This window comes from Geotrypetes seraphini, chromosome 2 (assembly GCF_902459505.1).
Source record: "Geotrypetes seraphini chromosome 2, aGeoSer1.1, whole genome shotgun sequence".
Taxonomy (NCBI): Eukaryota; Metazoa; Chordata; class Amphibia; order Gymnophiona; family Dermophiidae; genus Geotrypetes; species Geotrypetes seraphini.
Genome location: NC_047085.1, coordinates 336,248,132 through 336,275,451, shown reverse-complemented (window position 1 = coordinate 336,275,451; position 27,320 = coordinate 336,248,132). Strand labels below are relative to the sequence as shown.

Sequence of the window (27,320 nt, the reverse complement as noted above, 5' to 3'; positions counted from 1 at the left end):
TTGGCTCCCTATCCATTTCTGCATACAGTTCACACTCCTCTTTTTGACTTACAAGTGCATTAACCCTGATAATCCTCAATATCTCTCCTCTCTTATCCCTCCCTGTACTCCTCCCTGGGATCTCCATTCTTCAGGCAAGCCTCTCTTCTCCTCTACTGCCAGACTAAATTCCTTCTTTCTTGCTGCACCGTTTTGCCCGAGTCAGTATGTTATGTTCCGTCCTTGGCAGTATTTAAATCTAGGCTAAATGCCTACTTTTTCGAGGTTGTTTTTAACTCCTAAGCCCAGCTCACTTCTAAAGCACCCTTGCTTGAGAAATTCCCTGACCCCTTATCCTGTTTGTCTGGTTGATTAGATTGTAATTAGAGAATGATATGGTGACAAAATTCATCACCGTTCCTGTCCCCATGGATAACTGCGGGAAACCATCTCCATGTCATTCTTTAAGGAGAGAGGGAAAAATCAGAGTATGAGTGGGCACAACCACTGACTCTCAAGCCTTGCATGGAAGAATGCTGCTGAATGACTGAGGTTGAGATAGACACTAAAGAATGACATGGGATGGTTTACCGTGGTTATCTGCGGGGACGGAAACAATAATGAATTCTGTCACCATGTCATTCTCTAATTGTAAGCTCTACTGAGTATGGGCTGTCTCTTGAATGTTTTAATATAAAGTCCTGTGTATGTCTAGTAGTGCTATAGAAATGATTAGTAGTAGTATCTGGTATCATATATTTGGCTTTTGCATCTGAAGCTTGCATGCTACAGCTGAAGCCATATGTATAGATGCAATGGCAAGTACGTTGATGCTGCATCTGATACCCTACTTATGGGTACCATAGCCGAGATCATGCAGTCAGCTACTGCCTGGGAAGCCAGATAAATGTACATCTAATGTGCATCTAATGCTCCCTATGCCTGGAATAAATTACCCGAGTTTGTCCGCCATGCCCCTTCCCTTACCTTGTTTAAAAGCAAACTAAAAACCCACCTTGAATCCATAACCCTATTCCCCACTACTCACTAACCTAGCCAGCAGATTAACCATTCCCCTTCACTGTATCAATGACATACTGTTTGTCTGTCTTGTCTGTTTAAATTGTAAGCTCCTTCGAGAAGGGACTGTCTTCTTCGTGACTCTGTACAGTGCTACATAAGTCTAGTAGTAATAATTATAGTATAATTAATAATTATAGAAATAATTAATAGTATAGTAGCAGTAGTAATGGCCTATAGGCAGATAGTATATACAGTGGAACACCGATTACCCAGACTAACCTCGGCAGAGGGTAGTCCAGATAATTAAAAATCTAGATAATTGGACGTTAATTTTTTTTCCTTTGTTTTTAATTTTAAAAAAATACCTTCAGTACACACCTCTCCCCCCATCCACCCCACCCGACAAGAAAAGGCAGCATTCCCCTTCCCTCCCTAAACAGGCACCACCAACCCCATCCTGGACCCACAGGAAAGACCCCAGGTCTACCTTGTTTCCCTGGTGGTCTAGCAGTGTGCTGGGACAGGAGCGATCCTGAAAAGCTAGCAAGCAGATATTTATTTTATTCAGGAAAATCATCTATCCGCTGTCAAGGCAGCAAAATTGGAGAATGGATGGGTAAAACATTGTTGTTTGTTTTTGCCCCAGCAGTAGGTAAAAAAGGCAGGTGTGTCAATTCTGATCAACAAGAGTGTCTCTGCTAACTTTGATAACTTTAGAGCTGATCCATTGGGTAAATGGCTCTATGTTAATATGGCTTCAGGAAAAGATACCCTAGATACTCAGTAGAACTGAGCAGCCATTCAGAAGTGGCGCCCGCACACGCAGCAGCGTGCTTGTGCGTTGCTGACCCCGACATGCCTGTAATCAGCAGGCAGCAGCCCTGCGAAGCACCAGTGACCGGCCCAATTAGGGAAGTGTCTGGGCATAGGCATTAGCGCGCTTTTGCGCCACGGGCCCCGACAAGCAGCAGGCAGCCATCCACCGACCTCCAACATTTAAAGATACCGCCAGGTTTTTTTTTTGTTTGTTTTTTTGTATATTCACTTCATAAGATGCACCCTTATTTTCGCCCACTTTTTTGGGGGGGAAAAGTGCGTCTTATGGAGCGAAAAATACGGTAGTTTAAAGGCTAATAGATGCTGGCACTGTCATCTTGAAATAGGGACGCTGGATCATCTGTTGTTCTATTGTCCCTTAATACTCAGTTTTTGGAAATCTATATAGGGGAAAATTACTACGGTACTAGGCATTTCCATACCATTATCATACGACGTGGTGACACCAGGAAGTATTTCTTCACAGAAAGGGTGGTAGATCACTGGAACAGACTTCCGGTGCAGGTGATCAAGGCCACCAGCGTGCTCGACTTTAAGAATAAATGGGACATCCACGTGGGATCCCTACGAGGGTCGAGTTAAGGAACTAGGTCATTAGCATTCAGACTTAATGGGGTGGGTCAATAGAGTGGGCAGACTTGATGGGCTGTGGCCCTTTTCTGCCGTCATCTTTCTATGTTTCTATGTGATCCTTTTTGGGACATTGTTAAAACCTAAAAGTCCAATCGATATAAATAAAAATAGACTTTTTCTTGTCATAACGGGAGTGGCCATGCAGCTAATATTGAAAAACTGGAAGAATTGGGACAGACTAAACCTTGTGTTTTGATGGGAAACCCTTTGTCAAAGTTACAGGTATGAAAGGATATCAGAACAATTGGGGACTAGTAAAAGATTTAAAACCATTTGGAGTCCATTAGAGATTTATGTTAGATAATAGATTGTTCTTTATTTAAGGTTTCTGATTCCTACACACATCCAGGGAGGAGGATGGGAAATAGGAAGGGGAGGGTGGGATTAAGTGATTTTCTAATATATTTATGTACAAACATAAGTGCTGTGTTTTTATGATATTATATCTATGTATACTTGGCACTTTTTTCAGTTTTAAAAATGAATAAAGAATTTAAATAAAATAGAAAGAAGACTTTGTGAGACTGGAAAGCAGGGCATCAAATTGACAGATGGCCTTTATTGTGAGCAAGTGCAAAGTGATGCATTTGGGAACTAAGGATCCTGAGCCATAGCTATGTGTTGCAGGGTTCCACTTTAGGAGTCACTGTCCAGGTAAAGGATCTAGGTGTCATCATTGAGGTTACATTGAATCCTCAGCTCAAAGTGCAGCGGCAGCAAAGAAAGCAAATAGAATGTTAGGAATTAGTACGGGAACTGTAATCGCTTCATTGATGGATCATCTTCATGGGCTGTTCAGCGTTGGGTCCAGTGCATTAATACTTCAGCTGGATTTGAGCAATGCATTTATCTGGTTGACCACGAGATTCTGTTGGGCTGTCTGGACTCAAATCGGTATTTCGGGAACTGTTAGTATATGGTTTCAAGGTTTTTTTAAAAAATAGATCTTATCAGGTATACAGTGTTGGTAAATATTCTGTTTCTTGGCGTAATCCTTGAGGGGTCCCACAAGGTTCTCCATTATCACCAACTTTGTTTAACATTTACCTAGTGACGTTGGGTAATTTATTTCAAAATATGAAGGTGAAATTTTACATCTATGCCGATGATATTACTATAATTGCCCCAATGATGTCATTTACAGCAGATGTAAAACATCAGATCTCAGTAATTCTGGCACAAATAGAGAAATGGACCATTAATTTTAAAATCAAACTTAATCCCCCCAAAAAACAAAGTTCTTTTTAGCTTGTCCAAATGATAATATTAATGAAAATGTACTTCAAGTTAATGGACCTAATTTCCCGATATCTAATGCTATTAAAATATTGGGTGTTGTGTTAAAGGGCACTCTCTAAAGTTGAAAGGGGATAGATTCTGTACAAACGTAAGGAAGTTTCTCTTCACCCAGAGAGTGGTAGAAAACTGGAACGCTCTTCCGGAGTCTGTCGTAGGGGAAAACACCCTCCAGGCATTCAAGACAAAGTTAGACAAGTTCCTGCTGAACAAGTTCCTGCTGATAGGGCTCATCTCAGTTAGGGTGCTGGTCTTTGACCAGAGGGCCGTCGCATGAGCGGACTGCTGGGCATGATGGGCCTCTGGTCTGACCCAGCAGCGGCAATTCTTATGTTCTTATGTTCTTACCCTGGAAGTTCAGAAGGATTTAATGATAAAGAAATATTTTTATGTCCTTTGGAAATTGCGTACTATTAAAAAATATTTAGATTTAGAGTCATTTAGGCTATTGGTTCAGTTTTCAGTCCTGTCTGTTTTGGACTATTGTAACATAATTTATTTGGGATCTCATAAAAAAATTCTTAACAGATTAAGAATAACACAAAACTCAGCGGTTCATCTGATCTTCGGTCTGAAAAAACATGATCATGTTAGCTTTTATTATAGACAGCTTCACTGGTTACCATTTGATGCAAGAGTTTTATTCAAATTTGGTTGCATATGCTTTAAAGTATTATTCGGTTTAACTTCAGCTTATCTTGTCTTTCATTTTGAATTTCATAGAACAAACGTGAATACACGCAAATCTTACTGGTTTGCATTTCCATCACCTAAAGTTTGTCGTTCTACAAAATTTTTTGATCAAACGTTAGCATTCCAGGCTAGTAAAATGAACACCCGGTGGAGTATCTTAATTCTTCAAGCTCAATCTTATCATGCTTTTAGAAAAATACTGAAAACCTACTTGTTTGATAAATTCATATCTTAATTCTTTTAGTATTGTATTTATGATATGTCATGTGGTGCATTTATAAGATTCACTGATTGACCAGCTTTTCTTGATGTAAACCGCCTAGAACTCATTGGTATGGCAGTATACAAAAATAAAGCTTATTATTATTATTTGACGTAATAGGAGCAACTTGATTATTCAGCTAGGAGGATTTGAATCAGCTCAATAGTGGGTTATAAACATCTGGGCTATATTTAGTTATTACAGTTCTTATTAAGGAAATGTTTGGAACCCGAACTAATTGGGGTTTGCTATGACAAAGAGTGTGAAGACTTTTGGGGTTTCTTATTCTTAATTACTTTCTGAATTGTATGATATATGGGTTTCATTATAATATACTTATTATCTTTCTAATATGCAGAGGCACTCTCCTGGTATCACCTCCAGTAATATTGGGTAAAGAGGTATATTGAGCATGTGTTGGCACTTATTTAAGCTTGAGCTAAAGATGGTTGCAGTTGTCCAGGTCTCACCATGTCTGGATAAGTAGAACTGACATTTCAGCCATCATGCTTTGGCTTTCTTCAGGGTGTGCTATGAGGTCTGCAATTTGTCTTTATATATAATGGATCCTCAAAACTGATTGGCTGGGGGACTTGAGGTGATTGAGAAAAGAAAGTCCATTGGTCACAAATTTGAATTTTGGCGGGAAAGTTCATTGTCACAAATCATTAGTCACAACTGGTTTTATTGTGTTGCATAGCTTGTGGTGTCTTGTGCTCTTGCAGCCTTTTCTCTATAGTGCATGAATGATGTAAATGGTATGGTTTGGTGGTGCACCTAGTTTTGGGACGACCAGTATTAGACATTGCCAAGGTGAATCCGATTATTATATTGGACCCCTATGCTGAAATTCCTCTTCAAATTACAACTCCTAAAAGATATTCTTCAAAAAAACTAAAGTATTTAGTGTTTTGTTGTTGAGTTGGATATATACATGATTGCATATTATAGGCAATGGCGTAGCGATAGAAAGAGGTGCCCAGGGCAGTGGCGCCCAGCATTGTCACGCTGTGCACCCCCCTAATTTTACTTGCTGCTTGAGCACCCTCTCCCATACCTCTTGAAATGTTCACCAGTGCAAACAGCATCTTCCACCTTCTGCTTGTGCCAGCCTTGGCTCCCTTCGGACATCACATCCTGGTATCGCAATCAGTAAGTAACGTCAGAAGAGAGCTGAGGGAAACGTGAGCAGGAGGTGGAAGATGCTGCTCGTGCTGGTGAATATTTCAAGAGGTTCGGTAGGGGGGGGGACAGAGAGGAGGAGAGGCACCAGCGCCCCACCAAGATGGTTGTCTGAGGTGGTCTGCCCCACTGAGTACAGGGTTGTTTTTTTGTTAACAAAGTATGAGGGCCTCCATTCAGAGCTCTCAACATGAGGAGAAAAGGTACTGTAGGAAAATTTGTGTGCTGAAGAGAATTGCAGCCTGGAAGGAAATGGCCCTGCATATTTAAACTGAATGTTCAGTTCTAAAGAGCAGATGTTCTCACCATCCAGGGAACCAACAAGCTTAAAGAACTGTAAAACCCAGGCATAGACAAGGATCAGTGTATTATGTAAAAGAGACAGATGGTGTTAAATCAACTATTTCAATGCAACTTTCTCTTTTGCACCAAGTTTACATAAAATTCAGTTGAAGCACTCCACAAGAGTTTGTATCTGCATTAGTAACAAGCTTGAGATTATACACCTTAGATCTTGAACAGAAATCCCTTCATCCTGTCACAGAATCTGCCTGAGAAGGTAAATAATGTATGTTATTGAGTGACAGTGGAGAGAACACCAGGGAAAACAACTTTTATCCATACCTCTTGGACATCATATTGCCTCTGAAATAAGGGCTAAGGGGCTCATAATTGAAACGAAAATACGTCTAAAAAACGGCCTAAATCGGCATTTAGACGATCAGTGAGACAAGTTGTCCAAGTGCCGATAATCGAACCAGGTTTTAGACGTATTTAAAAATGATCTAGGCCTTCACAGTGCTGCTGAATGACCAGAGCTAAAAGGGATGTGTCAGGAGGAGTGTCGAGGGTGGGACGTGGGCCATCCTAGACTTAGTCATACTGCATGTATAATCAAAAGTTTTATAACACTGCCTAGACGCAACCTGGACATTGTGACTTAGGCCATCTAAAACCAGGTCTAAGTCACAAGAAAGTATCCAAAGTGACCAGATAAGCACTGCAGACACAAAGAACAGACCCCCACACACACTGCCCCAGTCATCACTGTTATCATCCAGGCTGAGGAGGGCACTTTTCAGGTAACTTTCAAAACTTTCAAAGCCTGTTCTCTTGAAAGTTGGAAATTTGATTTCTTTTTCAAATGTTCAATTGTTTTACAAATAATTTTTTTTCCCAAATAAGACATGAGAGTGTAAAAATTTTTATTGTTAATGTTATTGTCTCCTGTTTCCAGGTTAGTCATTGATGGCCACAGAACCTCAGCTTTGCTGTAGTCAAACAATGTCCACAAACATACTCATGATCTCAAATAGAATACCTAATTCAAAACACAATATTAATATTGAAGACCTATGCTTTGTTCCCTTCTAATTTATTTATCTTTCTATTTTAACATTGAAATTGGTTTCTAGCATGTTTATTGTTGCAACAGCAGAACCTAGTTAAGTGCATCTTAGTTTCACTTATACCAATCATTAAGAAAATGAGATTCACATTTAAGTTTGATTTGGGGGTTATATTCCTGCATAACTCTCAGACCATTCAAAAACTATCTTATTATGACACAAGAGGAAGTTTAGGGCAGATGGTTTTTACTAAACAGCCACCAAAATACGTTCAATACCAAAAATCCTGAAGTACAGTCCAGCCTTGCTTGGATTCTGATCTACAAGTCTAGGGTCTTTCTTCCGAATTCCAGGCACAATATATTATAAACCAACTGGTATATATTATTTTATGGCAACACCTTCTCCTTCCTCTGCCAGGGGGATATTCTAGCTCCCAAACAGATTAAGGAAATGGTACAGGCATTTCAGTCAGCAAAACACAATAATTTAATCATGTTCCAATGTTCAATCAGATTTGTTATCCAAATGTTTTCAGATAGGTTTAAATTTAGCTTCCATAGCATACAAGTCAATAATGCCTTTTTTAATGTACGCCAACAAAGGAATTTTCAAAGGCTTAAGGGAGAACTGACCTGGGGTTCAGAGAAGACTTGCTTGATACTGTTGATTGGACCATATGGGACACCGCTGCCCTCAAATAGCTGTAGCCATTCCTCTGTCATTTTTTCTAAAAACCTAAAAGGAACAAACAAAAGCTTGTGGTCTGAAATGTGAACTTTGGATTTCCAAGAATGCAGAGTGCCACCATATTGGTTTCTTTTAAGGCAGGCAATAATGTAACAAAAATGAAGTACATGTGTTACTCGGAAATGCAAACGTTAACCCTAGGGCACGGAATATGTTTAAACCAATATGTACTGTAATTCTATCTCAGTGAAAATGATGCAAAACTAAATTATCAGTCATTTCAAATATGGATCAATGTATTTCCTCCATTCCTTAATTACCATAATGATCTTCACATTTCTAAGACAAAAGAGTTGCCATTATAAGAGGAATGTCTAAAATACGAAACTGTTCTAATTTTCATCTCAAATATCTGATTTAGTGCAGTCCAATGTTTTTCCTGCCTGAACATCTGAAACACATGTCAGAGCTAAGAACTATAATTGTTAGATATAAACATGAACCGCATATCTATTAGCAGTTTCAGTTCCCAACGTGCATTAAGGTCAGTCGGGTGTGGAGTACAATGCACCGTGATCATACTATGTTATCCAGCCATGTGTCTTTAAGCATCCTGCTGAAAACTGAAACCGCCACAAAGAGCTCTGAATTGAGTGAGTTAGAAAACTTTCTTAACTGTGCTGTACATAAATTAGCCTTTTCAAAGAAAACTAGTTAATTTCCTGTTTGTCATATAAAATAAGCTGCAAGTCACTAGATGATCTACAGGGTAAGACTACCCAGTAATTATGAAGTATTCCAACTGTTGACTGGAGTCTTAGAAAACAAAATAAAATTGTAGTATACAGAGATTGCAGAGATCCCCTAACTATCGGCCAGTTTAAAATGAAGTACAGTGGTATCTCGGTTTCCAAGTGCACCGGTTTGCGAATGTTTTGCAAGACGAGCAAAACATTTGCAAACTTGGTGCCTTGTAAACCGAGCTTGCCTCGCTGTACGAGCGCCCTCTCCCCCCCGGTGATCCAGCATCCCCCCGCTCGCGTCTGACCCCCCCCCCCCCCCCGAGCACGGCAATGACATCCCTTACCCCGACTGGGCACCAGTGCCGGTGCCAGAAGATCCTCCCTCTTATGGCGCGGCCTGGGCAGTGCGTCGGAGATCCTCCCTCTTCTGGTCTGGGCTGGGCTGGATTGGCTTTGAGCATTTGCGCATGCTCAAAGCCTTCTGGTCTCGCTCTCTCCGAGATTCTGAATCTGAGAATCTCAGAGAGAGCGAGACCAGAAGGCTTTGAGCATGCACAAATGCTCAAAGCCAGTCCAGCTCAGCCCAGACCAGAAGAGGGAGGATCTCCGATGCACCGTCCAGCCCAGGCCGCGTCAGAAGAGGATCTATCTTCTGGTGCCCAGTCGGGGTAAGGGATGTCATTGCCGTGCTTGGGGGGGGGAGATGTAGGATCGCGGTGGAGGGGGGCAACATGAGCGGGGGGAGGATGCCGGATCGCGGGGAGGGGTATGGAGCAGTATCGGTGGCCTCAAGGGCGGGGGGGGGGAATGGAGCAGCGCCGGTAGCCTCAAGGGGGGAGAGGAGGTGGAACCAATCAAAGCGAGTTTCCCTTACTTCCTATGGGGAAACTTGCTTTGATATACGAGCAATTTGGTTTACAAGCATGCTTCTGGAACAAATTATGCTCGTAAACCAAGGTTCCACTGTATATGGATTCCAAAAATCTGAGAGACTTGGGCAAATTGGACTATTGTTAAATTCTGTTAATAAAAGGACTTCATAATTTAATAATAATAATAACAGTTTATATACCGCAGGACCGTGAAGTTCTATGCGGTTTACAAAGATTAAAAGATGGTACAAATTGATTGAACTTAGCAAGGTGAAAGCTAGTGATTAACAGCTCAATTTCTATCTCTATGTGAAACCACAATCGACGGTCTTATTTCCAAAACCCTTTAACATGGACTTAGGTAGTTTTGGAATATTCTGTATATGTTGTTGTTGTTAGGTGCTATCGACTCGTGCTTGAGTCCTAGTGACTTGATGAATTGCGGATCTAAAAAGAATATACTGTATATCCACTGCACGGCCACGTGGTGAGGAGCGGAGGCAGCAGAGGCAGGAGAGAGAAGCCGGAGGAGTTTTGTTTCTTTTTCCTTTTTTCTTAACAGGGTCAGCGGCGGCAGAGAGGAGCGGGTAGCGGCGAGAGGAAGCTCCGCCCACCCCCTCCCCGTCATCAGCGTCATCGCCCCGACTCCCCCTTAACAGGAAGGGAGCCAGGGCGCGAGAGACCACTGCACGGCCGTGTGGTGAGGAGCGGAGGCAGCGGAGGCAGGAGAGAGAAGCCGGAGGAGTTTTGTTTCTTTTTCCTTTTTTCTTAGCAGGGTCAGCGGTGGCAGAGAGGAGCGGGTAGCGGCGAGAGGAAGCTCCGCCCACCCCCTCCACGTCATCAGCGTCATCGCCCCGACTCCCCCTTAACAGGAAGGGAGCCAGGGCGCGAGAGACCACTGCACGGCCGCGTGGTGAGGAGCGGAGGCAGCGGAGGCAGGAGAGAGAAGCCGGAGGAGTTTTGTTTCTTTTTCCTTTTTTCTTAACAGGGTCAGCGGCGGCAGAGAGGAGCGGGTAGCGGCGAGAGGAAGCTCCGCCCACTCCCTCCACGTCATCAGCGTCATCGCCCCGACTCCCCCTTAACAGGAAGGGAGCCAGGGCGCGAGAGACCACTGCACGGCCACGTGGTGAGGAGCGGAGGCAGGAGAGAGAAGCCGGAGGAGTTTTGTTTCTTTTTCCTTTTTTCTTAACAGGGTCAGCGGCGGCAGAGAGGAGCGGGTAGCGGCGAGAGGAAGCTCCGCCCACCCCCTCCACATCATCAGCGTCATCGCCCCGACTCCCCCTTAACAGGAAGGGAGCCAGGGCGCGAGAGACCACTGCACGGCCGCGTGGTGAGAAGCGGAGGCAGCGGAGGCAGGAGAGAGAAGCCGGAGGAGTTTTGTTTCTTTTTCCTTTTTTCTTAACAGGGTCAGCGGCAGCAGAGAGGAGCGGGTAGCGGCGAGAGGAAGCTCCGCCCACCCCCTCCACATCATCAGCGTCATCGCCCCGACTCCCCCTTAACAGGAAGGGAGCCAACGGCGCGCGGCCGTTCGGCGCGCGGCGAAGGCGAGCGGCAAAGGCGCTTGCCTTATGCGAGAGCGCCTTTGCGAAGGGCCTTGAGAAGGGTCGAGCAAAGACAGCCAAGGACTCCAGAACACCAAGTAAGGAAGAAGCGAGCACGCATGTAGGGAGAGCGCACGCACAAGAAGAAAACACACAATAAGACACACACAAGACAGGAAAGGATAAAGAAGCAGCAGGCTTCGGGGACAAGAAAGAGGCCCAAGGGAGGATAACAGACCCACCAAGACAAAAAGCGGCAGAAGAAGTAGACAGGAAAGAGCCAAGCACAGGAGAGAGCACAGCGCCCGCACACATAAAGACATAAGACAAGGGAGAGGACATCTAGTGGACTCCGAAGAAAGAGAAATGGAAGCAGCAGGAACCCGGAGGAGCTTCCCAGTGTACTGCACAGAGTGTCATATGTATGACTACCTTCCCTCGGGAAGGCAGGCATACATATGCAGTCGGTGTCAGGAACTGGAAAGCCTGAAGAAGGAAGTTGGTCGACTGCGGTGCAGGGTTCAAGAGCTGGAGGGACTCCACATCTCAGAAGCACCTTTCAAGACAACTGAGGACCCCGCAGGAGAAAGCCACATCGAGGAGCAAGTAAGGGAGCTCGAAAGATTCATCGAGGAGGCCTACAGGCAGGCAAAAGAGCAGGATCATCAGCAGCGCTGGAGCGAGGAAGCTACAGCTACACAAGATGGAGGACATGGGCCAACAGATGAAAGACAGGGGCCAACGGACACCGAGGATGAAGGATCACATGGAAGAGTCGTGCAAGCAGAGTGGACGAAGACTGGCGGGTACCCCGAAAGAGAAGGACTGAACCACACTGAGGATACAGACTTGAGACCAGTGAGGAAGCTGAAGAAGGGGAAATCTGCAGTCGTCGTGGGAGACTCAATCATGAGAGAAGTGGACAGTCACGTAGCAGGAGGGAGAGAGGATCGGCTAGTGACCTGTCTCCCAGGAGCAAGAACGAAGGACATCACCGACAGAATCGAGAGGATTCTGGACGGCGCAGAAACAGAAGAGACAGCAGTGATAATCCACGTGGGAACAAATGATGTCAACAGGAGAAATTACAGCAGGACTACGCTAATTGAACAGTTCAAGATCCTAGGAAGGAAACTGAAGCTGAGGACACAGAAGATAGCATTCTCAGAGATTCTGCCAGTACCGAGGGCAGACATGAAGAGGCAGACCAAGCTACAAGCAATAAACGCATGGTTGAGGAGTTGGTGCGAAGAAGAAGGATTCCTTTTTGTAAGGAACTGGACAACTTTTGGGGGAAGAACAAGCTCTTCAGGAGGGACAGACTACACCTGAGCAAGGCAGGAACGAGACTGCTAGCAAACAACGTCAAGAGAGGAATTGAGCAGGCTTTAAACTGAGAAGAAGGGGAAAGCCGATAGTTGACCTGACGTCGACGGTTCGGACAAGAGTATCCAAAGAAGATACTGAGCGGGAAAAATGCTGGGAACAGGCAAGAGACGAACAACAGAAGCTGTTGACCAACAAAAAGGACAAACAGATAAAATTAGAGGAACAGGAGAGATCAGGAAATCAGGTTGCAGACGAAAAAGATACACCAAAAAATAAGGAACAAAGGAACAGAAAAGATACACCAAAAAATGAGGAAGAAGGGAACAGAAATGAGGGACTGGCAGCCCAAATAGGGGATGATATGGGGAGCAAAACACATGTAAAACCAGCAGAGAAAAGAAAAGACCAGGACTTAAATTGCTTGTACGCTAATGCAAGGAGCCTAAAGTCCAAAATGGGAGAATTAGAAGCCATAGCCATAAAAGAAAATCTAGACATCATTGGAATCACGGAAACATGGTGGAACGAGGATAACCAATGGGACGTAGTGCTGCCAGGGTACAAACTCTATAGAAGAGACAGGACCAACAAGAAGGGTGGAGGAATAGCACTATACATAAAAGACACCATTCCCTCGTCCGGAGTGGATATAGAACCAAAGGCGGAAGGACTGGAGTCATTATGGGTCAAATTACCAGGAAAAGGTGGCCTTGACATAAGATTGGGTCTATACTATCGCCCACATGGACAAACGGAAGCAAACGACAAAGATCTGGCAGCAGAATTGAGGCGGGAAGGCAACAACAGGAATGTGACAGTAATGGGAGATTTTAACTACCCCGGGATAAACTGGAGTATTGGAAACTCAAACTGTGCGAGGGAAACAGAATTCTTAGAGGCTGTGAGGGACTGCTTTATGGATCAGCTTGTCAAGGAACCAACAAGAGGATATGCCACTCTTGACCTAATCCTCAACGGAATAGGGGGACCTGCAAAAGAAGTGGAAGTAGTAGGGCCACTAGGAAACAGTGATCACAACATGATCCAGTACAAATTAGGAGTAAGTACAACAAAAGGGAAAAGAACCACAGTGACAATGTTCAACTTCAAGAAAGGGAACTATGATGCTATGAGAGCAATGGTAAGAAAAAAACTTAGAAACAGCTCAAGGAAAACAGAAACTGTAGAGCAAGCCTGGTCTCTATTCAAGGGCACAGTGCAAGAAGCACAACATATGTACATCCCCAGATTTAGAAAAGGGCGCAAAAAAAACCGAACAAAAGACCCCGCATGGATAAACAATGAGGTGAAGAAAGCGATAGGAGACAAGAAAAAATCATTCCGGAAATGGAAAAAGGACCAAACTGGGGAAAACTGGAATGAACACAGGAAATGCCAAAGAGAATGTCATCAAGTGGTTAGGAGAGCGAAAAGAGAATACGAAGAGAGACTGGCCAGGGAGGCAAAAAACTTCAAATCATTCTTCAGATATGTTAAGGAGAAGAAACCGGCGAGGGAGGAAGTAGGACCGTTGGATGATGGAGATAAAAAGGGAGTGATAAAGGAGCAAAAAGAGGTAGCTGACAGGTTAAACAAATTATTCTCGTCAGTCTTCACAAGCGAGGACACATCCAGTGTACCAGAACCCGACGTGATCTTCCATGGTGATCAAGAAGAAAAACTGTCAGCAATAGAGGTGAGCCATGAGGATGTCCTCCAACAGATAGATAGATTGAAAAGCGACAAATCACCAGGCCCGGACGGAATCCACCCTAGGGTACTAAAAGAACTAAGAAATGAGATAGCGGGAATACTCCAACGAGTTTGCAACCTATCCTTGAAAACTGGAGAGATTCCGGAGGACTGGAAGATAGCAAATGTTACACCTATCTTTAAAAAGGGGTCAAGAGGAGACCCGGGAAACTATAGGCCGGTAAGTTTGACATCGGTTCCAGGCAAGATGGTAGAAGCACTGATAAAGGACAGCATCTGTGAGCACATCGAAAAAATGGGCTGATGAAAGCGAGCCAACATGGCTTCTGCAAGGGAAGATCGTGCCAAACAAACTTACTGCACTTCTTTGCGGGGGTAAACAGCCAGTTGGACAAAGGGGAACCTGTAGACATCATTTACCTTGACTTCCAAAAGGCCTTTGACAAGGTACCCCATGAGCGGTTACTTAGGAAGCTGTGGAAAACACGGGGTGGAAGGGGACGTACACAGATGGGTCAAACACTGGTTGGCAGGCAAGAGACAGAGGGTTGGAGTGAAGGGTCACTACTCGGGCTGGAGGAAAGTCACGAGCGGAGTTCCGCAGGGGTCTGTACTTGGACCGCTGCTGTTCAATGTATTTATTAATGACCTGGAAACGGGGACGAAATGTGAAGTTATACAATTTGCGGATTACACTAAACTCTGTAGAAGGGTTAGAACTACGGAAGAGTGTGAGGACCTACAAAGGGACCTAAGCAAACTGGAGGAGTGGGCAAATAAATGGCAGATGAAGTTCAATGTAGGGAAATGCAAGGTCATGCATATAGGGAGAAAGAACCCGATGTTCAGCTACCAAATGGGGGGATTAGTATTAGAGGGAAGTAACCTTGAAAGAGATTTGGGTGTACTGGTGGATACAACAATGAAGTCAATGGCGCAATGTGCAGCAGCCGCGAAGAAGGCAAACAGAATGTTGGGTATTATTAAAAATGGTATTATGACCAGAACAAAAGAAGTCATCCTGCCGTTGTATCGGGCAATGGTGCGCCCGCACCTGGAGTACTGTGTTCAGTATTGGTCACCGTACCTTAAGAAGGATATGGCAATACTTGAGAGGGTTCAGAGGAGAGCGACACGAATGATTAAGGGCATGGAAAACCTTTCATACACTGAAAGATTGGAGAAGCGGAGACTCAGAAGAGACATGATAGAGACCTTCAAGATCATGAAGGGCATAGAGAAAGTAGAGAGAGATAGATTCTTCAAATTTTCAAAACATATTGGAACAAGAGGGCATTCGGAAAAATTGGAAGGGGATAGATTCAAAACAAATGCTAGGAAGTTTTTCTTTACTCAGCGGGTGGTGGACACCTGGAATGCGCTTCCAGAGGATGTAATAGGGCAGAGTGCGGTACTGGGGTTTAAGAAAGGATTGGACAATTTCCTGTTGGAAAAGGGGATAGAGGGGTATAGATAGAGGATTACTACGCAGGTCCTGGACCTGTTGGGCCGCCGCGTGAGCGGATTGCTGGGCACGATGGACCTCAGGTCTGACCCAGCAGAGGTATTGCTTATGTTCTTATGTTCTTATATACTTGACTATAAATCCAGAAATTTAGGCTGAAAAATGCTTTTAAAAAAACCAGAGTCGACTTATCTATGGGTAACACCCATAGCACTACAAAATTTAAAGGTAATAACTCCCTCTTATACCCTTGCCAGTCTGTTGGTGGCACCACAAGATCTCTGCAGCATCTCAATACTCCCACCAGCTGTTCTTGCTACTATGTTTCTTCAAATCTACTTCTATACAGCACCAATATTTGAATTCCCCACACCCTTCCCCGCTGCCATTGCCATGTACCTTCAAATCTACTTCCATACAGTGTCAGAACTGCAGAGGTATAGCTAGACCTCCTGTGATTGGCTCCCGAGTGCTTGCTCTGACTCAACTTCCTGTTGCCACATGGGCAGGACAGGTCAGAAGGCGCACTTGGGATCAGATCACAGGCGACCCAGCTATATTGCTGCAGTGCATGGTGGTGTTAGATGAGGGATCAACAAAAAAAAGAATAACATGCTTCGGGGTACAGCAAAGAGGGCATGGTAGATCTATGTTTGTTGGGGGGAGGGGTCAGCAGAGAGGACATGCTACCTATGGGGTGTGTCTGGGTGGCCAATTTTAACCATTTTAGTTCCAAAATTGCTCTCAACTTATAGTTGAGTATATATGATAAGCCCTTCAATTATAGAAACATTTAAAAGCAATTAAGAATAAGAAACCAAAAATGTTTTTACATCTCTTCACTTGATACTAGGCAAATCACTTTTTACAACAGTACAATCCAGTAAGATACCTGTTTCAGGTTTTATCCATCAACAGCAGGATAAAAGCCCTCATAGCATGGCTAATGTCAGTCACCGACAAAGGCCAGAACATTACTCTAGCTAAATGTTTTAGAAGTTTTTGAGTAAGCTCATCCCATAGGTATGCCACTTCTTACCTGCCAATATCACATAGGACTGCTTCAGTCCATTTTTTAAAGTCTATAATAAAATACAATGCCTATATTGGAAAGCATGGGGTAGGGGAGGGTGGGAGTATGTTTGGAACTGTATCCATGGAAAACACCTGCAACAGGTATGTAACTTGATTTTTTCCAAGGACAAACAAGATAGCAAGTCCTCACAACATGGGATTTCATAGCATAGGCTGCTTTTTCAACAGAAAAAAAGAGGTGAATCAAAGCACAGTACTGCAACAGGAAGACACCAACATGTTTTTTTGTTGCAAGTAGCCATATACTCTCTAAGGACAATTTTATAACAGGTGACCTAGTTAGAATGGCAAGTAGAGACTTATTTTATAAAATACTATGGTAAATTGGAAGAAGTCACAACTAGATCAAAGCCATTGACCTTTATGACTGTATATGAGCAAGAATAAATGTCAGGACATAAAGAATGTATGTAATCACCCACATTCCACCCAAATTCCACTCAAAAACATATTTTTTGTATAGCTTGCAGAAAAGTATGTAAGCAAAAGCAGAAGGATACCAGGTGAACAGTTACCAACATTTTCAATAAATGTTGTTACTTATAGGTGCTTCAAAACCAAAAACAGATGTTGTAAAGGAACAACTAGAACAGCATGATAAATATCTCAAGGAACATGACCCTTCTTGCAACATGTTGATAAAGGGCTATGAAAAGAATTTGATAGAATTTTAAAAGGCAGATAAAAAGGTGAAATTATAAAAATTTAGAAGAGATGAAGAGGACTATGCCATAAGTTCAGATCCTAATTCTATTAAAAGGAGGAAGGAAAGAAAAGGCAGTAGACATGACTGTAAAAGAAAATAAGAAAGTTATTTTTAGTGAATTATGGTGTAAGGTGAATTAATCAGAACAGCATGAAACTATTAGATGAGAGGAACTTTTTGAGAGGTAGAAAAATAATTTGAATTAATGTAGGAGAGGCCTTCTTTTCTTCTGCTCCTCTGTTCTCTCCCTCTCAAAACAAAAAGATTACAGATGTTGATTATTTAGATGGAATTTGGAACAACCATACAGCAAAGGCACAGAAAGAACTGAATGGGCCATAATACAGCAATTTCCAGACAAAATGTTCTACACTTCTCCCTCCGTATTCGCTGTGATAGGGGATTAACAGAACCACAAATACAGAAAAACCGCAAATAACTTTTTCATGTTATTCGCTGTTTTCTATTAAAAACCATTGTGAATATGGTGAAACCGCGAATAACATGGTGGGAGACCTGGCCTGTTCCTGAAGGAGAGGCAAAACACGGTGAAGAAAGTGCTGGGAATCAGCGATTTTCTCTGTAAACACTTGGAATCAAGGATTTCTCTATGCAAGCTGAAGTAATTTGGGGGGAGGGGCCAGCAAGCTAAAAACCGTGAATAATCGAAACCGCGAATACGGAGGGAGAAGTGTACATATATTTTTGGGTGTGTTTCAATCTTATATAGAAGATTCTTACTCCTAATACATCATACCCAATATATTTTGTTGTCAGGCTGCAACTCAAGATCATTAAATTATTTTTTTTTTTTTTAACATAGAGCTCTTGTTTGTCTAGTTTTAAGAACATAGGAATTGCTGTACTGGGACAGACCAAAAGTCAATCAAATCCAGTATCTTGTTCCCAACAGTGGCCAGCCCTGGTCCCAAGTACCTAGCTAGATCCCAAGTAGTAAAATAGATTTTATGCTGTTTATCCTAGAAATAAGCAGTGAATTTCCCTAAGCCATCTCAATCATAGCCTATGGACTTCTCTTTTAGGAAAATATCCAAGCCTTTTTTAAACCCCACTAAGCTAACTGATTTTACCACACTTTCCGGCAATGAATTCCAGAGTTTAATTACACATTGTGTGAAGAAATATTTTCTCTGGTTTGTTTTAAATTTACTACTTAGCTTCATCGCATGTCCCCTAGTCCTAGTATTTTTGGAAAGAGTGAACAAGCGATTCGCATCTACCCTTTCCACTCCACTCAGTATTTTATAGACCTCTATCATATTACCCAAAGCCATCTCTTCTCCAAGCTGAAGAGCCCTTGCCACCTTAGTTTCAAGTTTTCAAGTTTAATCAAAATTTTGATGTATCACAATATCATTAATTCAAAGTGATTTACAATTAAAAACAGGGTCTTAATTATTAACTACAACCAACACAAACGGACCTTAGCCTCTCCTCCTAGGGAAGTCATCTCAAACCTTTTATCATTTTTGTTGCCCTTCTCTGTATATTTTCTAATTCAGATATATATTTTTTTATATATATGGTGACCAGAACTACACACAGTATTCAAGTTAAAGCCATACCTTAGAGCAATACAAGGGCATTATAACATTTTCATCTTTGTTTTCCATTCCTTACCTGCTAATTTTTAACATTCTATTTGCTATTTTAGGCACCGCCACTCAATGAGCTGAGGGTTTCAATGTATCCTTAACAATGACACCCAGATCCTTTTTCTGGGCAGTGACTCCTAACATACAGCCTAGCATCACGTAGCTATAGTTCGGGTTCCTCTTTCCCATATGCATTACTTTGCACTTGCTCACATTAAACGTCATCTACAATTTTGACACCCAGTCTTCCAGTCTCACAAGGTCTTGCAATTTTTCACAATCCTCACTAGTTATTCCCATCTCTAGATCATTGATAAATATGTTAAAAGGCAGCTTCCCAGCACAGACCCCTGGGGAACCCCACTATTACCCTTCTCCATTGAGAATATTGACCATTAAAACCTACTCTCTGTCTTTCAACCAGTTCTTAATCCATAATAGGACATTATCTCCTATCCTATGATTCTCTAATTTCCTTGGAAGTCTTTCATGAGGCACTTTGTAAAATGTCTTTTGAAAATTCAAATACAAAATATCAACCAGTTCACCTTTATCCACATGTTCATTCACCCCTTCAAAGGAATACAGTAGATTGGTGAGGCAAGATTGCCCTTGACTAAACCAATTCTATTCCTGGCTGAACCACTAGATGACCGAAGGTTAAAAGGAACTTTCAGGGAAGACAAGGCCATAGGGGAGAGATTAAATGAATTATTTTCTTCAGTCTTCACTGAAGAAAACTTGGGGCAGTTACAGGTGCCAGGAATGGAATTCAATTTTGATGAATCAGAGAAACTCATACAAATCTCTGTAAAACTGAATGATGTAATGGGTTAATTTCAACTATTGTACACACTTTTTTGTTTCTTGTTTTACATTTTGTAATGCACAGTCCTCATTTTGTAACTGAGATGATATGAATTAGAAACCTATATTTATTTAAATAGAGAGACTACTATGTAATTAAAAACAGAACATTTCATGAGGCTTCTGGTCTTTCTCATGTGGCCTAGCATTGGTAAGCTTGACTGCAGACTAGACCCCTCTTTCAAACTAGGAATATGGGTGCTGTGTATCTCAGAATAGGGGAAGACATCTTGAAGCTAAATTTGTAAAAAATATCTCCAAGATTGTTTTTATACTGTTTCGACAAATATACAACTTGAAAATAGCACTAAATACAGGCAAGCGACTTTTCACCAAAACATGTTACTGTATTGGGTCCTTTTGAATAAAACAGGGTGCTGGAATAAACTTTGATTTTGAATATTATTTCAAGCAGAAAGTCATCTTTTCATCCCTTCTTTTTATTTTCTACGTCATTTTGTAACTTTCCATACAGCCCACTCCCCCCCAAAAAAGACATCAAATGGAATCTTAAAACAGCCCAGTTTTTCTTATCAATACTTTTAAACTTGTTCTTAAATGGCAAGAAAAAGAAAATGAATAGAATCGGATTCACAAATATGAGGAAATCCAAGAGAAACAAAAAGCTCCTTTTACAAAGCCACGATAGCGATGCTGCCACAGTAAATGCAAAAAACAAAACAAAAACTGCAGACTATGTACAGGATGCAGGCCTTGTTTATTATACCGTCAATAAAATGCAGTAAATATACAACCTTGTTACCAACCAAGGGACCCGACATGGTCCGTGTTTCTGATAACACGCCTTACTCAGGGATCCATGGTGGATAAGGTATTGAAACAAACCAAAATAAAAAGGTATCAAACAAGTGCCTGTGTGAATCCAATGCTAGAACTGAATGTACGTCGCAATTCCTATAGGCTTCGGTGCATATATCATGGCAGCATCATTATCATGGCTTTGTAAAAGGGTCCAATGTAAGGAATCCTATTCCTATAGCCCACCTTACAAGAAAAGAAATATACTAGGAAAAGAAGAACACCACCAGTTCTACAAGTGCCTAACAAACCATTAAGTAAGACTTCTTTTAACATTCCATCCCTCCTATAGACTACTCTTTTCCTCAAGACATTTCTCCAAATAGTTAGGATCTGAGAAAAAAAAAAGATCTAAGAGTTTAACAGCACTTAAAAGGAAATGTATTTTAAAAATTACCCCCTAAGCCAAAACCTTAGCTTTAAGGGAAAGAAAATCAGTGAATACAGATTTTCTTTTTTTTTTTTACCACAAAGCACACCCTGAGCTCATCCTTCTCTGAGAAAAGAGACAAAGAGGATGAATCGAGTGGGAATAGTGTCTTCTGGATACTCTAAAAATGTGGATACATCTAGAGATTTATTCTCTTTCACTTTATCCATTCTCTCCCCCCCCCCCCCCAAGCCATTGAAGTAGTAGAAAATGTATATTAGAAATTAAAATCTTATCGTATTCAAAAAACCTTAACAATTCTGAAAAATATTTTTGCAATTTCATCTCAGAAAAAATATAGGACCCCTTTTATGAAGCCATTTAGCACAGGCTGCTGCGGTAGCTGCCCTAAAGCCCTTAGGGATTTAAAGAGATTTGGGCCACTGGCACAGCTTTGTAAAAGGAGGGGATAACAAGTTGAAAATGTAGATTTTCATTTCTCAATGTATTATCTAAATTCTCCAACTTTAGAATTAAAGACAAGCTATCTTTAATTGGGGAAACACCCACAAATACATGGATTGAGTCAGAATCTTCAAGAAGGTCAATATTGTGTTCACTGAAGCAATCTTCTGGTTAATATCTTGAAATTGAGTTATCAATGCGGGCTCCCATGATGAAACATCCTATTTTAGCACATGGTCTCATTGCTTAAAATGGGATCCTGTGGTAAAATTAACTGTCTTAATGATAGCCCACATTGATAACTTCTCCCTTAAATATACAATTAGTGTCTTTTGGTCTGTTTGGCTTTATTTCTGCTCTCCTTTCAAATTCTCTCTCCCTTCATTTTATTACATATTTGAATTTAAAATCAGAATATACCGTATTTTTCGCTCCATAGGACACACTTTTTCCCCCCCCAAAAAGGGTGTGTCCTATGGAGTGAATACAATTCCCCCCCCCGCTACCTTATTTCAACCGCCGCCCACTACCGCTGCTCCTGGGCTCTGCTCCTGCCGCTGCTCCTACCTTCGTAAATAGAGGAAAGGAAAGGCCAGGCGGGTGCAGCGATTGCATGGCTGGCCCGGACCTTCAATCCGACATCAGAATTGATGTCGTGGGTAAGACTTCTGGGCTGGCGGCGTGCAATTGCTTCACCTGTCTGGCCTTTCCCAGCAATTCGCTCTGCGCTGGCTCCCTCGACCCACTGCTGAGCCAGGAGTCCAAAGCCCCCGCCGCTGCTGCTTCGTTGATGTATCCTCACAGCGGCAGCAATGGGAGGTAACTGAATTCAGGGGGCGGGAGGGCAGGTTTGGTGGGGGCAGAAGAGGACAAAGGTTGGAAGGCAATGGGGGAAACATAGGAGGGAGGGAGGAAGGGATACTGGTAATTGTTGGGCCTGAGTGTGGGGGGGAAGAGAACAAAGGCTGAAAGACAGTGAGGGGAACATAGGAGGAAGGAAGGAAGGGACAATTGTTGGGCCTGAGGAGGGAAAGAAAGAAATCACCAGACAACCAAAGGTAGGAGAAATGATTTTATTTTCAATTTAGTGATCAAAATATGTCAAAAAATTTATATCTGCTGTCTATATTTGTCTATTTTTCTATAGTAGTTACTGAGGTGATATTGCATATTTTAAAAAGTCATCTGCCTTGACATCTGTGCCCTGTCCCTGCCTATCACTAAACCACCGGGGGGGGGGGGGGACAGAGTACAACGCCTGGCACGGAGGGGGGACAGGGTGCAGAGCTTGGCAGGAAGAATTTGATTCAGAATGTATTTTTTCTTGTTTTCCTCCTCTAAATTTAGGGTGCGTCTTATGGAGCCAAAAATACGGTAGATGCTACATTATGTTAGGGTTGATAGTGTTTGAAGCTGGCACGATGGCACGGTGGATTAAATTTTCATGTCTCTTGTGATATTCTTTGGTTAAGACTGGCATTACAGGTCTTCTCCTATTTTTGTTTTTGTTTTACTAGTTCCTGTATTCATAACTGCCATACTGGATCAGACCAGAGGTCAATCTAACCCAGTATTCTGCTTCCAACAGTGGCCAATCATTTTCATTGGCCATTTTTACCTTCAAAGCAACATCTTTCAGTGTGCACTCTTTCAAAAGAATGCACATTATATGGGAAATGGGTATGCTATTTTGGAAAGAGTGCACATTTCTTTTCCTGATAGAACCTACATATGTAACAGGAGCACCGTTGAAGAAAAAAATGTGTACTCTTTTCGAAAGTACACACCCTTTTTCCAAATATGATGCATTCTTTGGAAAGAATGTATACGATTATCAGCAATTGGCAAAACATGGATTTTCTTGTTTTCTGCTTATTTAGGGGGTTTTAATGACATACAATACAAATATAGGGGGTTTTAATGACATACAATACATTTTCTATGTTTCTATGTTACAACAATATGAAATATGATGTTGACATTTCGAATGTGTTTGCAAAGATAGCTCATCCCTAATATGCATGCACCCAATATTTCTCCATGAAGAATTGAAAATGGGTCATTTTCAACAAATCCAATTCTTTGCATAAAATGCTGTCTTATCTGGACAATGACTTTTAATTATTGTTCTCCCCATTAATATCTTCTACAGAGCAAAATTTGATAAATAACTTGAATAATATGTACCAATTCTAGTGAGCTTACCGTACTGATAATATCCCAACAAGTTCTTTCCTGTGCTTTACCCTGAGCTTGTTAGTTTTATACTTGGAATCAATGCACAGTTCAGGTAATTTCAAGATCTAAAAAGAAACAAAATAAAATTTCTTCAGAAATATACTGTACATACATACAAACTCCTTTCAAACAATATGCCAGCTGTTCAAGACAATTTTGCTCATTTGGTATACATGATACAAATTTAGCGAATGATATTTAAAGTGATCTAAGCAGGCCAAAGAGACTCCAGCCTGCTTAAATCATGTTTAGTAGGCCAGCTGCTAATATTCAGCAACCATTAATCGGGGAGTGCCGCTGACTAGTAATTTTGAAAGTGGACAGATGAGTGCCTTTCTGTGGGCAAAGTCGAGGAGAACTGGGCATTGTGAGGATACAAGTCTTGTCAAGTCTTATTCATTGCCAGGCCTGCATAGTTAATCAGGCATGTATAACCACACAAATAGTGGTCCTAACTTTGGTCACTTAGACATGCGGATGTTAGCAATGAATATTGGTTGGAAACTGCATAACTTCCAGGCCAAAGACATGGTTAAGCTCCTCTTCTTCCCAACCCCCTCAACAAGGTCTTAGTCCTGCTCCTGACTCCCACTTCTAACCACAAGTGGTCTCCCCTCATGAATGTCCATAAATCATACAAGGTTGCACCTTAGGAGCCTCCGTTTTTAACCTGGTAAGGCAAGACTTATGCTCAATCATACAAGTTCGAAAAGCCCTTGATGTCTGTTGAATATATAATTTATTGCAGGGACATCTGATCACATAAACTACTCCCTTAGAATCACATGAAGTTAAACCCAAAAGTTTTATCTCATGGTTATCAAAAGAAAACTGCAGACTAAAAAGTACAAGATGCAGGCTATGTTTATTGTACCAGATATTTGTTGCAGTTACTGATATCACTTTATTACAAACCAAGGGACCCGAAACGGTCCGTGTTTTGGAGAACATTCCTTCTTCAGGGGTCCATGGTTGTTAAGGTTTAGGATAAACCGCAATACAAATGGTATAAAACCGTTTCGTTTTGACATTTTGCGTTGCACTGCCGGCTCATGACTATATCTACACAGGAGAGAACGGGCTCAGCGTGAAGAAGGCAGATCTTTGGGCACCGGCACCGGCATGTCCTGTGCGTTGGTGCCGGTGCCAAACGGGGGTAAGAAATGTGATCGGGTGGGTGGGTGGATGCCTGGGGGATGCCAGATCACGGCGGGGAGGGGGTGCGACACGAGCGGGGGGGTCACCGGATCACGAAGGGGGGGGTTGCCGGATCGCGGGGGGGGGGGGGGAGAAATGAGCTGGGGGGATGGCAGATTACGCGTGGAGGCCTCCATGAGCAGGGGGAGCAATGCCAGTTCTTGGGGGGGGGGGAAGCAGCACCGCTTGCCTCGGGGGGTGGGAACGTATCAAAACGAGTTTCCATTATTTCCTATTGGGAAACTCGCTTTGATATACGAGTATTTTGGTTTACGAGCATGCTTCTGGAACAAATTATGCTCGTAAACCAAGGTACCACTGTATTGTGAAACAATATTCTCAAATGGAGGATTTACTGGCCAATGGGAAGATTAGGTATTGCAAAAATATATGACAAATGAAACTGAAAAAAAACATGAACCCATTATAACACATAACCAGGTGAAAACGAAACAATCACCTATAGGAATGCAACCTACACTAACCATTTTGGAGTAGAGAGTACTCCCTAGATTCATCCAAGTAGCAATGATGTTCCCCATCCATGTCCTTACTGGATAAAGGGAAGAAACAAGATATCCAGCCATCCAGGCAGAAAGCAGGCTAAAGAACATCTGACAGGATGGGCTTCAGAAAAGATGTGCCTGTCTACTAGAAAGGAGATTATTGAGCTAAGTATCTAATCTTCCTTTCTAGTGCAACAGGCACATCATTCATGAACCTTCAGAACATATCAAAGCAGTTCCTGGAATCTAGGATGGGGCAGATGAGCCTGCTGAAAGATCCGAATGCAGAATCTAATTTGGCCATTACGTCCAGTCTGTAAAACTTTGCAAAAGTATGAAGGGAGGACCATGTCACTGTTCTGCAAATTTCTTCAAGGAACAACGATTTAGACTCTGCCCACGAGGAAGTTATACTTCTAGTGGCATGCACCTTCAAGGATACAGGTGGACACTTCCTACTCCCAATATAGGCAGAAGATATGGCCATACAAATCCATCTGGAAATGGTTGCCTTGGAAGCCAGGCGGCCTTTAGGGGCACCAGAAATGTAGGTCAGGGTTTTCAAAGTCTACATTTCTGGTGCCTACCTTTCATGTGAATTGAGGTTATGGAGGTGCTTTGCTATGCCCAACACCATTTCCAACATTAGCCACGCCTACATTAGGCATCGTAAAGCACTTCCGTGGTGGTAATACAAGCACTGGTTTTTTTAGGTGCTAGTAGGCACCATTTCTTTTTTTAAAATGATATTAATCATTTTTAAACAGTGTTTTACACTTAGGTGCCAGTAAGGTGCCTACCAGCACCTAACTTAAGGTGCTGTTTATAGAATATAGGCCATAGCAAATAAAGATATTGTTTCTGAATATGGTCTGCTTCTCTTCATTCTTTTGCATTGGATCTAGTGCTGCCTTATTGTTTCCTTACCTTTACAATTTAAGGCCATATTCTATAAATGGCATTGAAAATTAGGCACTGGAAAAAAATTGCCTTAAGCATAATTCTGTAATGCCCTTTATAAAATAACACTTAAGTGCAGATCTCATACCTAAATTTGGGCACCATACTTATGCCTGCTGAAAGGTAGAGTAAATACCAGTGTTGAGGTTAGGTGCAATGACCCAGTATTCTATAACAACATGTGCTAATTTTCAGAACCCAACATAAAAAGGATAATAAAACCTTAGTAAGGAAGGGACATGAAGCAAATTTTTAGTGCAGGGTTTATATTAACACTTTGGAATACTCCATACCACAGTCCAAAATATAAAATGCAAAGCATGTGCTGCTTTTTTTTAACCTTTAACATAATTTACAGTATTTATTTTAAAGTGCATTTGTTACATATAGAGATGTCAAAATCTGATTGTGGACGTTTTGCAGAAGACACCTCAAAATCCAACAGTGAAGACAACCATTTTCAATACAGGAAAACGTCTATCTTTTTTGTTAAAAAATGACCATTTCCTAAATGTTTGTCCTCAGTACATATATATCTTTTTGAACCATTTTTGGGGGGGACAAAAAGTCCAAATGAAAAACACACAAAAAAACAGCCATTGGGACATAGGAGGGGGCAAGCATTCTTAGTAGATTGGCCACACAGACATCCCAGCAAAGCAGTGGAGCACTTTAGGGGGGCAGTGCATTGATCATCACATAAAAAGTCCCATGTACAAATCTCACCATAACCTCCTTATATGGTACAGTGAGCCCTCCAAAACCTACCCAACCTACTGTACCCAAATGTATACTGCAACAAAAGCCCTTATACCTGTAGGTGTCACTTATATGTAGATACAGTAGGTTATGGAAGATCATATGTTCTATACTA

The 27,320-nt window shown here is 42.1% G+C and overlaps 1 protein-coding gene across 11 annotated transcripts in view; it reads right to left on the bottom strand.

The window, feature by feature from the left end:
• SUGCT (succinyl-CoA:glutarate-CoA transferase) overlaps positions 1 to 27,320 on the bottom strand; it is a 965,969-nt gene that overhangs the window by 487,232 nt on the left and 451,417 nt on the right. For all 11 annotated transcript variants that reach the window (XR_004538045.1, XM_033930269.1, XM_033930264.1 and 8 more), the window contains exons 11-12: positions 23,751 to 23,848; positions 7,890 to 7,992 (exon numbers count right to left, since the gene is read on the bottom strand). Coding sequence is in view for 10 of the 11 variants with exons in the window: in XM_033930269.1 (XP_033786160.1) it covers positions 7,890 to 7,992; positions 23,751 to 23,848 (201 nt within the window). In the remaining variant the exon portion in view is untranslated. The remainder of the gene's footprint in view (positions 1 to 7,889; positions 7,993 to 23,750; positions 23,849 to 27,320) is intronic.